Here is a 13,203-nt window from a genome sequence, read left to right as displayed (position 1 = left end):
GGCATAGACTAAATCCTACTATTAGGTTATCCATACATCACATCCGTTGCTATCTCTTGGGCCTAGCTATGCATGGCCACCATACTGTGGATGTATTGTAATTAGATTACAATTCAGTTTAACCCAGTGTTAATTCCTGCCCAGGGTCTTCCAGTATATTTACAGTTTTTCTCAATTGCTAAAACACAATATCTGAAACCTTGCTCCATTTTCTTAAAACATTAAACACAAAACCTCCTCTTTAAGCACTATTTACAAAACTTCCTCTTGCAAAATGAAACTTTTGCCTTAAAACAGATTTACCAGTGCTCAAAACCAAACACTGCTCTCAAATCACAAACAAAGTGAAAAAAAAAATGATATACACTATCAAGCAGTCAGTAAACAATACGCCAAAAAATAGAAAACACATTGTTCAAAACATATAGGGAGAAATACAATTTTAATCTTTGTTTTGTGTAATTTTTCCATCATTGTCTTTTGATGAAAGACATTGATATAGAACCTCAAAATTGATCAGAAATTACTCCTTTGCTATGTTCTTCCTCCTCATCCCCCACCTTACACACACTTGTTCTCGTCCTCTCACATAGTTTCTTTTATTCATTGTCAGACTTTCTCATTCCCACCCTCAACAACCTGTTTGCTCTCTGAACAGGCTTATATTGGTTGTGTCACATCATTTGAAACAAGCAAAATCAATTTTGAGTGGTTGTGTTAATGTCTGCTTTATATTTGTATTTAATTGTTGACACTTGTGTTTAGTATGATGACATGTGCATTAGAGTGCAGAATGTGTTTTGAGAATGTGTTACTGAAAAGTGTAAGTGAGATCTGCAAATTGTGTTTTACGTGTGAAATGGTTTGAGGTATTGACAACAGACTGAACAATTAGCTAAATGAGTTCAGGCAACTGAGAATTTTCTTCAGCCAATGGGTTTTAGTGTTTTAGCAATCGAGAAAAACATCAAATGTTTTGTACCACAGCAGACTTCCTTGTTAACCCACAAGATTATTTTTGGGGAGTGTGCAGTCATAAATCTGTACAGTGACTGTCGTCAGTAGACAGCAGTTCTGTAAACATTTTTATTTAATGATTTGTATCCTCGGCTACATGATGGTATATCCCATCCTGTTGAGCCTGCGGTCCTTCCCACACAACGGCCATTGCCTCATTTTCCAGGCAAAGAACAGCCATTCTCTCTTGGATGACCTACACACCTCCAACCGTACGAGCGCCGCATTATGCAAATAAAATGTTAGACGCATTGAACACTGTACCAGGAAGTAGTGGCTGAACCGAGAGAACATCAGTCCTGCCAAAAGAGACTGGTTCCTCATTCTGCTGCTTAGGTGAAGCAACAACAGACAAATGAGGGTGAGAAGGTTGTAACGGGAATTATCCTGACAACTATTCGCTTTAACTTCACGCGACAGGGCAGGCTGATACCTAACAGGTAGGTGACCTCTGTTGATATAACTTTTTTGGACTCTTCTGAAAGTATTCTAAAAGTTGGGATATTTTTGAAGTTTCGTGCAACATCGCCCAAGTTCCTCATATTGTGTAAAATCAATACCGGCTAAAATCAATAGTTTTGTCGAGAATGCCATGTTCATGTCAATAACGTTTGCGTATCAAAGCACATAGGTTTACAGTCGGATAACATTTGTTGTAGCCTATCCAATTTCATTTAAAATTACACATCTCCACAGTAGCCTAAGTATAGCCTTCTCAACGTTTTGCATTTCGAGCGAATTGTCACCTTGGGTAACAAGTTTACCATTACTGGCCAATACTCGAAATAGTTGCTAAACACGTCTACAGACAGTTCTGAGAGGAAACTCAATCTGTTAGCCTCTTACATAGCTTCTGTGTAAGAGTCAGATAGTACATCACCTATCAATCAATACAGTGTCAGATGTGACCTGTCACCTTGACATGAACTGTATTCACTGTCACTTAATCTTAGTCTACTGTAGCCCAATGTTTTCACTAGGCCAACACTAGATATTTTAATAGCCTATAGGCCTACAAGTCCAATACCTGAAATAACTTCTCTGTTAGTGGTTTAATACTTAGGCCTATTCCCCCTTAGGGCATCAATCTCATCTTAGTCTTAAAGCAACAATCCAAACATTTTCATGTCTTCAACATCGCCTGCTTGAGTATTTGGCTATGAGTCCATGAGTATGGCTACGCTGCAAGGTTTGATGGCGACTTGCGTGTCTGCCTGTTGCCTGCAGACCATTGCACTGTCACACTCATTCTGTGTGGCCTCTGCTCCGCAGCTTCCTGTGTGGGTTAAGACTTCAGGCTGGTCAAAGGAGGAAGTGTGCAGCCACAGTCACACACACACATACACTCTCACACACACATCCTTTTTCTAAAGAGGCCATTGCCTAGCCTCTGCTTCCCTGAGTTTCATCTAAAAATACAAACGGTGTGATCCAACAGTTAATCGTCTCTTAAAGTAGCCCTGTGCAAGTGAAAAATGATTTCTCTTCTCAGTTCCCTGCACACTGATGCTTAATTGTAGGTTTATCTTGCTATTTACAGACGCCAGGAATAGGGGACCTCCAAAGAAGATATGTACATAAAAATGAAAAGCTTTATAGCATGTTAGTTATTGTTAGTTATGAAGAAGTTAAGAGCAATTAGACTGGCCCTTCTGTTTGTGTGTGTTTGAGAGAGAGATTGTTGATTATAGTCCTACCAGGAAGTGTTATAAACCTTTGCCTCTTGATTGTCCAGAAGGGTGAACTGTTAAACATTTCCCCATGAGTATGAGGAAATTATATAGTCACAAGCTTCCACTCATTAAAATCACCCACCAAGATCAATAGGAAAACAGAATGTTGAGATCAGCTAACCTGCAACACCAGGGGGTGTGCTTTGTAGAGTTTTGTTGACCAGAGGATACTTTGGGAGTAGGCCTACAGCTTTCGTCCACAGTGTTTACGGCCTACCAGGGGGCATGTTTAAAACCAAAACGTTTTGCTACCATTTAGTTTGAACAACACGTTTGATCGCAATTTTGTGTGCAACAATGTGCAACAGATTTTGTGAGGTGGTTTTGTCTTGTTTGGGTGTGTCAGAAGTGCTTCCCTATCAACATTGACATGTATACAGAAGGCAGTGAGTATAGCCTATGCACCTAATGACAAAGATAAGAGTGAACAGTTGAAAATAAAATAAAACCGATATTTACATTGACTTAATCAGGCTCGGAATAAGTTTAGAAAAGAAAGTAAACATCTTCTCAGAGTGCTTGTGCGAACAACAGTGTCCAATGCACCACTGTTTGTGTTAAATCATATACTTCGCCATGTTTCGTCTGTCTTTAGCTCAGCCCAGGTAGTGGGGTCTGGGGCTGTTACAGTCCCAAAAAATACACACGATCCAGCTGAAGAAGCTGTTACAGGCCTGTTAGAGAGTGAACACAGACATCATGCCCATTTGCCGAATTAATCCTGTAGAGATATAACTGAACACAGTAGAAAAGAGAGTTTAGAGAGAAGAGAGTTTATTCAGTCATCGAGTAACATGCAAAAATTTGCACTGCACTCTCAGTAAATACATCTTCTGTTGACTGCTACATCTGCTATATTTTTCTTGGTAAAATAATACATCAAATATACAGTTATCAATGCATTGGGAACACTGCACATTCAATTTCAAATCAAAACATGACCAAGTTTTGTTATACCTTTACAGAAAGTGAAGAAAAAGGAATGTTAGGCTGTTCAAAAAAATAGCAGTGTCCATGCAACACAGATGTGAAGCAATTCTCAAAAATAATGGTAATGCAACTAGAAATTAGTGCAGTGATTCAAAGTAAAGCAAAATCTTGAGACATTTTTCAGTTTATACGGTAAACATTACCTTTTCTTCACATTCTGTAGAGGTATAATACAAACTTGATCAGTTTTGGTCATGTTTTGATTTGAAATTGAATGTGCAGTGTTCCCAAAGCATTGCTATTATGGAATTAACAACTATTCTAAGGATTTTGAGCTTTAAAACACACTGCTATTATTCTGCACGTAACTCTACCTCCAAACAATATGTTCACTAAAATAAGCTCACTGCTTAAAATGTTCAAAAACAACAATTCTCTAACTTCCTCTCACTTTTTGGAGATGTAATGTTTTTTTAACCAGACAATAGAATTCAACAACCTCAGAATGAGTGTCAAGTATTGACTTTCTAATGGATGTTTAGATGTTCTATCATTGCTTATCCTGGCTGGGAAGGCCCAAGTAATATACTACAATACTTTCATTTAGATTAATTTATTTCCCCTGGACCTATCTGGACACATAGTCACCTCATATGACAGCACAGATGGTACCAGCTGATCACCTTTTAAGATAAGTGTTGATTTATCCTGCAATGATGAGGACTTTGATTGTGAACCCTGATCGCGAACAATAAAGAAGACATCAACAAAAAAGGGGGGGTAGAGGAGCGCTTCCTGGTTTGGTTAAATCAGAGGTGCTCTTTGGATGGGAAACTAAATGCCAATAATCAAAAAACTCAAAGGCACTCTCTATTGAAAAAGTTAAAAAGCCTTTATTATTATAGCTTGGTCAAGTTAACCTTCTAAAAAACGCCAATGCGTTTCGGCTACATGCCTTCTTCTGGGAGTTAAGATTCTTCCGGGAGTTAGTACGATCACTACTACAATATTCAATTCAATAAAACTGTCAATGGTGTTTTTCACAACAATTTGTCAGCATATTCCTCAGCGCAGTCATGTGTGCGATACAGGAATTGCTGAAATGTGTTCCATTACTGTATGCTGTCGGCAGTGTGGGGCGCTGGAGTGAAGTCAGTGCAGGTCGATGTTGATGACCAAACAAAATGAAGTCTAAACAACCAACTGCAGGTGAAATCATCAAAATGTCGGTTGGACCTGCCATGAGGTGTTTTGGAACTGTTGGAGGCTGGCCTGGTAGACTAGTTGCACTGACTCTCTGAAAACTTAACTGTCAGCAGTAGCCAGATGGAGCCAATGTAACCAAATGCCAATACATCCTATATGCTGTATGTTAATATAATTCACTGAGCTGAGCGTCATCATGACCTAGAGTTTGAGATGCATGGTCCTGCCTGTGTGCCATATAGGCTTTAGGAGAGCATCCTACATCTGGTCTGGTTGCTGCAATTGAATATGTTTGGTATGTTTTGTGTCTCTCCCAACAGGAATCATGGGTTGTAAAAAATCCAAGCTGACCGAGGGCCAGAATGGTGGCATGCTCGATAAAACACAACAGCCAGTACGTACTGACCAAACTGTATATGTGAGAGATCCCACCTCCAGTAAGCCACATACTATAGTAAGTAGTGAGTCAGGAGAAGGCCAAAATCAGCACACATACACAGATATGTTTCTTAGGCTGCATGCACTACATTTGACCAGCGATTAGTTCATGTTTGCATGTTGGTCTGGTGTGTTCTAATGTGCTCATCTGTAACACGTATCTGTATACTGGCTTCTGTATAGACTACTGGCTTTTATATAGAATGTCTTTATAGAATACTGGGTTTTGCACTGTCCACAACTATGCTAGATTCCCTTGGATCTGTGTCACATCTAAATACTTCTCTTTTGCCCCACAGAATGATTCTGCTCCCTCCGGGTTGCTACCTGGTCAGGTTTTCCAGATGGAAGGTTGGTTTTTCATTTTAGATTTGTCACATGATTTCCTCATTCATGAGCAGGGCTGTGTCACATTACATGCGCATAACACGTATGTCTTAACCCCAACAGAAAAGAAGGAGAGGGATAAAATCGTCATAGCCTTGTACCCGTATGAGGCTATACATGCCGATGACTTGGGATTCAAAAAGGGAGAGAAAATGCGAGTTCTGGAGGAGTGAGTACACACTGCGTGCAGCTACATTAATATGCTACTGTAGCGTTCCCTAATTAGGCAAAACAATTCAGTTAAGGTTTTATGAGACCATATGATGGCTAAATGATGGGGGCGCCACGGTCTGTGTTTGTAGGCATGGAGAATGGTGGAAAGCCTGCTCTCTCACCACCAGAAAAGAGGGCTTCATTCCTTCCAATTATGTGGCCCAAGCAGACACCATGGAAATGGAAGAGTAAGTGTGTAACTTGCTGCTTGCCCTTTGCCACTGTTGTTACCAGGTTGTGCCCTTTATTCATTTTATTTATTTATTTTTCTTTTCAAAAGATGGTTCTTTAAGGATATAACCAGGAAGGATGCAGAAAGGCAACTTTTGGCACCAGCAAACAAACCAGGAGCTTACCTCATCCGTGAGAGTGAAACCTCAAAGGGTAGGTGGCGTGCAACTCAGCCTCAGAGACCTTTATACAATTCTGAATCTGGAACAGTCCAAGTGAAATGGGGATTCCGCCCAGTGTGGCTTTTCTTTTATGTGCCAGTTAATGACATACTGTATGATGCGGTTTGAGGTTGGTGATAGAAGATAGAGGGGTCAAAGTACACAAAACTCCATGTGTGTAATAACAGTGCTTATGGTAGAATGGTGTTATCATGGTTTGATATAATATCTTAATAATGGGCTATCTACTTATTTAAGTAAATAACCTTGATTAGTATCTAGATTCCCGTAAATGATTGATTGTTTGCATCTCACTTCCTTCTTGACAGGAAGTTATTCGCTCTCCATCAGAGATGTTGACAGCCAGGGCATGGATGCAGTCAAACACTACAAGATCCGCAGCCTGGATAATGGAGGATATTATATCTCTCCGAAAATCACCTTCCCAGATATCAGCAGCATGATCAAACATTATCACAGTAAGATTAATATGCAACAAATGCTGACCCAGATACTATACTGTACATATTTTCATCACGGCTTAGCAAGCTACTTGAAGATAACTACAGATTAATCACTACTGTGGTAAATGTATTGTATTGGTAGTTTTGAAAATCACTGACTAATGTGCCTTTGCAGAGCAACCAGACGGCCTGTGTCGTAAACTAGAGAAGTCCTGTGATAAGCCCAAAGCTCAGAAGCCATGGGATAAAGATGCGTGGGAAATCTCCAAAGAGTCCATCAAGATGGTGAAGAAACTCGGAGCTGGCCAGTTTGGAGAGGTGTGGATGGGTAAGAAAGGAAATCATTGACCTTTAAGACGAGCCTCAATTCCCAATTCCCTTTCCTTGATTCATGTGTCTGCAAATCTTGTGTGGGCAAGTGTAAAGTGATTTAAAAGGCCATGTTGACTGGCCAGACCACACGTTCTCACCCGCATGCTTTGAACTCACACACTATGGAGCAGACAGACAGCTGTATTCAAATGCTGTCCCTTCCTGCTACAGTTAGGATTTGCCAGCATCAATGAGCACATTATGATGCGGATTGATAGCACTTATGCCCATGGGCGTTATCCACCAGATCGGTGGAGGAAATGTTGCAGCATCTGAGGCCAGATTTGCATGAGACTTTGCTCCTCTTCACACTAGCCTGTGTTCTGGCAAAGACTGATGAATTGCAGGAAGCTGTCAGGCATTTTTGCAAATATACAAATGCAGTGGGAGGCCCCACACATTCAGGCTGTTTCCTTCAGCTTCCCCTGACCCCACTGACATTAGAGGACGGCTCGAGTGGCTGAGAGCAGAGTAGCCACCGAGAGACTTCACTCGACAGTAAACATTTCCTTCCAGCGAGCCCCTGGCTGGCTCGCCTGTTATGTCTCACCAGTGGCCCTTCCTCTCCACTGTTTAATAGACCCAATCTGTGTTGCCTAACAGAAATCCCGGTAAAAAAAAAAGAAGCGAAATCATATCTGGACATGCTTGGAAAATACCTCTCTGGCTTTGGTGAGACAGACATCTCCTTCTGGGTTTCATATCATTAATGTTAGTGCAGAGTAAGCATTGTGCACTGCACAGTTGAACCTCCCTCAATTTAATTTCAGTTTCCCTCACAGAGCGGCACTGCCCGCAAATCCTAAATCATATCACATTTCCGTTTGAGCCGTTTGATTTTAGAAACATGATGTCCAAAATTCCTGGACTGACTCCCTAATGCATGCCAACAGTGTGAGATCTGAAAGATGCATTTCTGTGGTCAAAAAAGTTAGATGTCTAAATCTACGGCATTGATATAAAACACTACTGGATACAATAAAATGAAATGTGCCCTTCCCGGTTTGAGTCAAACCAGGAATAACTCACACATAATCAGATGTCAATGCAGAGAATAGTACACTTTTAATATATAAAAAAAAAAGATGCAGTTTATTATGCAGTGAAGGGCAAACCATTTTCACATTCAGACCATCCTCAGTACAAACAGAGAGGCCTTATCTTGGACTATTAGCATATCCCACTGGGTGGATTAGCGTGTAACATGGACTGGGTGGACTAGTGTGCATTTTCCTTCAGCTCCCTTGTACATCAACTTCCTTGACAATTTGCCCATGGATCTGTTATACATTTTGTGGGATTGTTGCACTTAAGATCGTAACACAAGCAAAAAAAGCATTTAAAGTTAATGTTAAAATGGAGGTGCTTGCCCACGGTGTTCCTCTTTGACATTTTGAAGCAGAGTATTTATCGTTTGCTCTGAAGTTGGTAAAACTCTGTGTCTCAGAACCTGTGAACTCAAACTCAACAGTAACCACTAAAGAGGTAGCAATTGAAAGTACAAAGAAAGATTTGAGAGTCTGTGTTGGGTTTGTGGCTCTGTTGACAAGGCCTTGTCTTAATGCCGCAAATGAACCGTGCTCTCAGTCTCCACGTCTCCAGTCTGTCACCATGGCAGCTGTTCTGGCCCGCCGCTATAGTTGTCACTTCTCAGTTCTCACATAGCTTTCTGCTTTCCCAACCTGAGCTGAAGTGTGTGTGTGTGTGTGTGTGTATTAATGTCTCGTCATCAATATGCCATGAAGGAAATTCCCTTATTGTGACACCCCTGACCCGCCAGCCAACGGCTAGTGTTCAGACCACCTGGATGCTCTACTTTACTCTACTTTTCGCTCCTGCTCACAGCAGAGAGTGCAAGTGTGCTGAAAGTCAAATCAAATTCTGCTGTTGCTACGATAAGATCATTTAGAATTTAACTCAGGAGCAAGTTGAAAGATAAAACTGTGAACCTGGGATCTGCTGCTGAGCTGCTTTTGTACTTGCAGCATATTATAACAACAGCACCAAAGTTGCTGTGAAGACTTTGAAGCCAGGCACCATGTCTGTTGAGGCCTTCCTTGAGGAAGCCAACCTGATGAAGACTCTACAGCATGACCGACTGGTGCGCCTCTACGCTGTGGTCACCAAGATCGAGCCCATCTACATCATCACTGAGTACATGGCCAATGGTAATTGAAACTCTTTTATGCTGCATGAAAATTCATGGGGTTTTGAAGGCCCATTCATTTAGTGCAAATTTGTTCATGTTTTATATTTCCTTTTACTCTATTTTAAGGGAGCCTTTTGGATTTCTTAAAAAGTGATACCGGCTGCAGATTACAGCTCCCTAAGCTAATAGACTTCTCTGCTCAGGTAAAAAATGTCTCTTTCTTGTTTATCTCACAGTCTATTTTTATATGAAAAAAGTGCAGTTGTCATTTTTTCCACTGGTGGAATAGAAAGAGGAACCAAAAATTGTCTATTAAAACCAACAAAGTTGAGCAATAAAGTCAGTCATGCAAGCAATTCTGCTTTACATATTATGTATTTTATTGTATAACCTTACTTTCCTTTGGTCCTTGGTAAGAAGGGGGTAGATATTTACAGATATTTACAGTTTCTAAATTTAAAAAAAATATTATACTTCTTTCTTCTTTCTCAGTAGCCATATCTTCAAAAGGTTAAAAGTTAATATACTAATATCGTTCGATATGTCAAGTTTACATTATATCTATTTTTTATATATAATACTAAGTACTGTGTTCCTGTAAAACAGCCATTTTAAATAAATGGGCAGAAAGAGGATATACGCACACCTAAGAAATTGAAAATGAAAGGAGAATCATCCTTTTATCTTTCGCAACAATGTATCTCTAAGTTTTAAGGGACTTAGTTTATATGGGATGGTAGCTGACATTGGGAGTATGTTCAAATTTGTATCTCACCAATTAAGTGTGAACATTGTATTATGAAGTGAGTGTAAGGGTACATGTGACACTGAGGCTGGTCCTGTTTCCTACAGATAGCTGAGGGCATGGCTTACATTGAGAAGAAAAACTACATCCATCGGGATCTGAGGGCTGCTAACGTGTTAGTTTCGGAAAGCCTGCTCTGTAAAATCGCTGATTTCGGTCTGGCTAGAGTTATTGAGGATGACCAGTATACTGCCAGAGAAGGTATGATCCCTACATATTAGGGCCCCCTTTCCCCTTTCTGCTTTCACATGTATATTATGTAAATGCCAGTTAGAGAGGCCTTTGACACAAAGAGGATTTTCTCCTTCCGTCAGGAGCCAAGTTCCCGATTAAGTGGACGGCCCCTGAGGCCATTAACTATGGCTCCTTCACAATCAAGTCTGACATGTGGTCATTCGGCGTCCTCCTCTATGAAATCATCACTTTTGGAAAGATCCCTTACCCAGGTAATGCGATTTAAGAACATATGAATAGTATTCATTGTGTGTTTTCCAGATTGACTATATTGTATTTGAGACATTGGTAGGATATGGTGGTAGATTAGCCTTGAATTTTCTTTGAAAATGACTTGGAGTAATATCAATATTGACTACTTGTATGTTTATATATGTTTCTGTGTTGAATCATGTTTTATATGAACTGTTTAAAAGATTGCAGTGCTGAGAATTCTAGACAGAGAAATATCACCACCTGCTGGTAAATGGTTTTATCCACTTAGAGGTGGTGTTTTTATTTTTGGTATCGACTTCTCAGGAAAGGAAAGATACTAGGGTGTGCCAGCCCCATATTACTTCTGTGTATTTAGTGTAGCAATTCTTTCACATCCTCCTATTCACAGGCATGAGTAATGGAGAAGTCATGACGTCTGTCCAGAGAGGTTACCGCATGCCCAAACCCGAGAACTGCCCGGGTGAGCTCTACGAGATCATGACAAGCTGTTGGAAGGACAAGCCTGATGACAGGCCCACCTTTGACTACATGCAGAGTGTCCTGGATGACTTCTACACAGCGACGGAGGGACAGTACCAGCAGCAGCCCTGAGAGGGGCATCATGGCGGGCATCACAGGGGCCGCCAGGGCAAAAATGATCCACCCAGACTGAAATGAAATGAACAAACATGACCTGGACGTGATAGGTGTTCAGAGCTTTATGGGTGCCAATACAACTTGCTTGCTTTTTAAAAAAAAAAAAAAAAAAGGCAAGCTTTGATGTATTGTCTGTTGTACTTCAAATTGAAGATATCTTTTTTTTTTTTTTTTTCTCGAGCTTGTACAGTATATGTGGTCATGTTGAAGCCCTCAGGACAATACGGAGAAATAATGCCTTTTTTCAGACCAACCTTGAACCCATCTCTCAAACATCTCTGTTGACTCTCTGTGGATCAATGACATTGTCATCTTGGTCTAGAACAAAGCAGCTATCAGAATATACAGCGTCAGATTTATTAGCTACATTTTTTTTTTATAACAGGTAGGAATAAGAGTTGTCTAATGACAACATATTTGTAAATCACCCTAAAACTGTGAATGGTAGCTTTAGTTCTACAAATGCTGTATGCAGAGTTAAGGGGCCATTGCAGAATTGTGTATAGTGAAATAAAGTGAAGTAGTGAAATAAAGACCTAACAGACTTGCTTTCTATAAAAAGAATACTCAACACTGATTGATTAAAACTAGTTAATTTGCTGACTGATGTGCAAACTGTATTTTAATAATTTAATCAGTGACATCCTATACATTTCCAACCAGAATACCTGGTGCAGGGACTGCCAGGTGTGTCTGGGTCTCCTTCAGATAACCATGTATCCTACTGAATTTACAAACTAGCTGTCAACTGAAACATGGCATTAAGAAAATTAAACTATACATAAGTATGAGTTGGTCTTAATCAAGAAAGTTAATAGGCTTTTATTCCTTTCTTTTTACTCTTGTTTCATCATTGAATCAATAGCACTTTGTACACATGTCATTTGTATCTGTAGAATCAGTGTCTTATTGCTGAATATGTGTCGGTACATTGTATACTATTGTATAACTAATGATTTCATGTTATGTTAAACTATTGTACAGATTAAAGAGCATAGCCTAGATTACTGGTCTGATTTAAGATCTTAGGTCCTGTTTTGTTTTGTTTTTGTCTAAGCTGACTTTTTACTAAACTATATTTGTTTTATGTTTTGACAACTCTGGAAATTAATAAAAAAATGTAAACCACCAAGAAATCTAACATCATAGACATTAATTCCTATATTGCTCCAAAGGCTAAGAAATCTGTACACAAAAGTAATTTCAGATTCTGAAATTATTAACAGTCTTAGAGTCTGAGCTGTTGCTTACGGAACACTGTTTCTGGACTCTTTGTTCTCAAAAAATATGTTCTCATAATCAGTGGTTCTCATTCTTTAGAATTTCAGTGGTCCTTGTAGATCCCTTTGGTAGGCTAGGCTAGCCTAACGTTAAGTTAACTCTGGGACCCTGGTCCCAACACTGAGAACCACATAGGCTATGAAATGGTATATATTTATTTTATCATTTATTTTTTGCTGTACTGTAATGATGCTGAATGAGCCAAACAAAACAGCTGTGTACGTGGCAAAATTTTGGTTGGCCCCACCAATGATGTCACCATTACCAGGGCGATTTCACACGCTGAAGTGTCAACCAGAGAATGTCTAATAAGGCGTAGATGGGCTCTGGGGTCAACCAGAGAATGTCTAATAAGGCGTAGACGGGCTCTGGGGTCAACCCAGTCAGGTGACCAGACTTCCTCTTTTCCCCCGGCATGTCTTCTATTTATTCTAATGTAAACTATTTATGTCAGTAGCCTACATTCATTTTTGTAGGTTGCTTAGCCATAGACTATCCCACCATCATGGCTCTTATATTGGGGCAATTCCATGGAAAATTATTTTTTTTGTAACATCCATAACGCCAATAAAATGTGATGGTATGGTATGATGTGAATGATTACATGAAATTTGAGCATTTGCTATTTTTGGCTGAAGAATGTAAATGAAAAAAATGCACAAAAAATGATGTTATCACATCATACAAATGCCAAGGCATTTCACTGGCGTTATGGATGTGACAAAAAGTC

General features: G+C 39.8%; 1 protein-coding gene across 2 annotated transcripts; it reads left to right on the top strand.

The window, feature by feature from the left end:
* The first annotated feature begins 1,199 nt into the window (after positions 1–1,199).
* On the top strand, positions 1,200–12,196 carry lyn (LYN proto-oncogene, Src family tyrosine kinase). 2 transcript variants are annotated; one of them, XM_048247410.1, is made up of 13 exons: positions 1,200–1,457; positions 5,207–5,280; positions 5,624–5,675; positions 5,775–5,880; positions 6,014–6,112; positions 6,205–6,308; positions 6,646–6,795; positions 6,956–7,108; positions 9,138–9,320; positions 9,428–9,504; positions 10,154–10,307; positions 10,421–10,552; positions 10,945–12,196. In XM_048247410.1, the coding sequence occupies exons 2-13, from the start codon at positions 5,212–5,214 to the stop codon at positions 11,145–11,147; spliced, it is 1,482 nt and encodes a 493-aa protein (XP_048103367.1). In that variant the 5' UTR covers positions 1,200–1,457; positions 5,207–5,211; the 3' UTR covers positions 11,148–12,196. The 2 variants fall into 2 exon arrangements, with proteins under 2 accessions (XP_048103367.1, XP_048103357.1); XM_048247400.1 differs by having other exon boundaries at positions 5,207–5,340.
* Positions 12,197–13,203: the final 1,007 nt, after the last annotated feature.

This window comes from Alosa alosa, chromosome 1 (genome assembly GCF_017589495.1).
Source record: "Alosa alosa isolate M-15738 ecotype Scorff River chromosome 1, AALO_Geno_1.1, whole genome shotgun sequence".
Classification (NCBI taxonomy): Eukaryota; Metazoa; Chordata; class Actinopteri; order Clupeiformes; family Clupeidae; genus Alosa; species Alosa alosa.
This window is presented reverse-complemented; position numbering and strand designations above follow the sequence as displayed.